Source organism: Diceros bicornis, chromosome X, assembly GCF_020826845.1.
Source record: "Diceros bicornis minor isolate mBicDic1 chromosome X, mDicBic1.mat.cur, whole genome shotgun sequence".
In the NCBI taxonomy this organism is placed as follows: Eukaryota; Metazoa; Chordata; class Mammalia; order Perissodactyla; family Rhinocerotidae; genus Diceros; species Diceros bicornis.
Genome location: NC_080781.1, coordinates 133736051 through 133738477, shown reverse-complemented (window position 1 = coordinate 133738477; position 2427 = coordinate 133736051). Strand labels below are relative to the sequence as shown.

General features: G+C 41.9%; 1 protein-coding gene across 1 annotated transcript; it reads left to right on the top strand.

The window, feature by feature from the left end:
* Positions 1-1468: 1468 nt before the first annotated feature.
* LOC131400382 (spermatid nuclear transition protein 3) lies at positions 1469-1974 on the top strand. Its single transcript, XM_058535125.1, is given in 4 exon segments — positions 1469-1517; positions 1520-1608; positions 1805-1820; positions 1823-1974. Coding segments are annotated over 4 exon segments (306 nt in total).
* The last annotated feature ends 453 nt before the right edge of the window (positions 1975-2427 follow it).

The window sequence follows — 2427 nt, the reverse complement described above, 5'->3', positions numbered from 1 at the left end:
AACCAAGGTGGAGGACCACTGTGTTGGACTTTAGGTGAGAAGCTGGACTCTGATGCCAGAGCAAATAGAGGAGATAGACTTTAGAGCTGTGTTAGTACCACATGGTTTCCCAGCTGCCAGCTCTTCTGATTGCTTGTGGCCCAACAGTAAACATTCCTTTTCTTTTCTTTCTTTTAAAAAATTTTTACAGTGCTTTACTTTATTTTTTTAAATTGTGGTTAAAAAACACACAACATAAAATTTACCATCTTAACCATTTTAAGTGTATAGTTCAATGGTGTTAACAATATCATATTGTTGTGCAACAGATTTCTAGAATTTTTTCATCTTGCAAAATTGAAACTCTATACCTATTGAACAGCAACTCCCTATGTCCCCCTCCCCACCTCCCCTGGCAACCACCATTCTGCTTTCTGTCTCTATAATTTTGGCTACTCTAAGTACTTCATTTAAGTGGAATCATACAGTGTTTGTCTTTTTGTGACTGGCTTATTTCACTTAGCATAATGTCCTCAAGGTTCATCCATGTTGTAGCATGTGTCAGAATTTCCTCTCTTTGAGATTCCTCAAAAAATTGAAATACCATATGATACAGCTATTCCACTTATGAGTATTTATCCAAAGAACACAAAAACACTAATTCGAAAAGATATATGCACCCTTATGTTCATTGCAGCATTATTCACAATAGCCAAGACTTGGAAACAACCTAAGTGCCCATCAACGGATGAATGGATAAAGAAAAAATCAATTGTCTATAGATATATGAGTTTATTTCTGGACTTTCGGTTCTATTCCATTGATCTATATGTCTGTCCTTATGCTAATACCACACTGTTTTGATTACTGATAAAGGCAGCGATTTCAGACTGGAGAATAGAAAACTGAGGAAATCTACATAGACACTTGGAAGAGGAGATGGGATGGGAAAGTTTCCTGGTAGGAGCCAAGAAGTGAATGGTCTTCAAGGTGCATAAGAGAAAACCGTTTAAGGGAAGTGGGATGATTCGCATCTCAATAGAAACTTAAATATAGTCACATTATCTTGGAAAGATTTTAGGTAAGACATCCAAAATACTATATAATGGTGAAGGATGGGAGGAAACAGAATGAAACAAATAATGGGAGCGGCTATGGGGAAGGACTTGGAGGAAACACCCTCTTCCTGCCATGTGTGCAGATGATGAGAAGGGATCGCAGGTAAGTTTGGGAAAGCTCTTTAGGGGGATGTTGAGGAAATGCCCACTCTCTCTAAGCAGAGCATCTTGGTTTCCCCAGCATCCCCAGCCACATTGAGGAGCCAGGAGTGGTGCTTTGTGATGTCTAAGCCACCTCACATGCCCTACTGGCTGGAGGAAGTGCCTAGCTGAACAAACAAAGCTGAAGGGTGTGGGTCCTCATTGTCCTGGCAAGGGGTATTTTATAGGGTGGTTAGGAGCTCTGGAGAAGACCACTAGGAGGTTTCAACATGCCTAAAGTTACTAGGAAACCAGAGGAACCAAGCACAGTTATGAAACAACCAACCCAAGCACAAAACAATTAACCCTAAACACAAAAGAGAAGAAGAGGAAGAACCCCTGTCAGCCCAGGTCCAGAGGTGGTGGCAAGGTGAGACTACCTCGCTCAAGCTCCTCCTCTTCTTTCCCATTGATTCCCCCTCCACAAAGACTCCTACCCTTTCCTTGCCTGGCATAAAACCCCTCATTAGCCTGTGCCCCTTCTCATGAAGCCCTCCTTCCCATTCAGTCACCATCTTCATCCTCCAACCCAGTGCCCTTCTGAGATCACCGTGTTTCCCTGCCAGGTGGAAAAAATACAGAGGGAATAAAAAGACTGCTTCATGGGAGTTCAAGAAAAAAATCCTCTTCTACTAGTACAAAAATTCCAAGAAAGGTGAAGAGAGTAAAAAATTCCAAGAAAGGTGAAGAGAGTAAAAAAGGCCAAGAAGATTTGACTATTAAAAAGACTGAATAGTAGCCTAAGCCAAAAGCATTGAGGCCAGGCCCAAGAGACCCTACAAAGTGACACTCCTACATGATACAACACCATCATGGAACAGAGATGGTGGTGATTAATATAAAATCAAAAAGTTTTGAAAATCCCCTTATTCTAGGAGATGTGTGTGTGTGTGTGTGTGTGTGTGTTTCTGCAAGTTCTCTGATCTGAAGAAGAAGGGAAGGAAAGGAAGAGACAGGTGTGTGAGGAGGGAGAAGGTGAGCTTCTGGAGAGTTGGGAGCCACAGTGACAGGTCCATATTCAGCCAGACCTCACTGGGGATAAAGACTGGGTGAACACTGAGCACTGAATAAAAATTTCCATTCTTAACATTTTAACCCATGGGCAAGGAGAAAAAAGGGGTTGGTGTTTCTCTGTGTGTGTGTGTGTGTGTGTGTGTGTGTGTGTGTGTGTGTGATGACATCAGTGTTT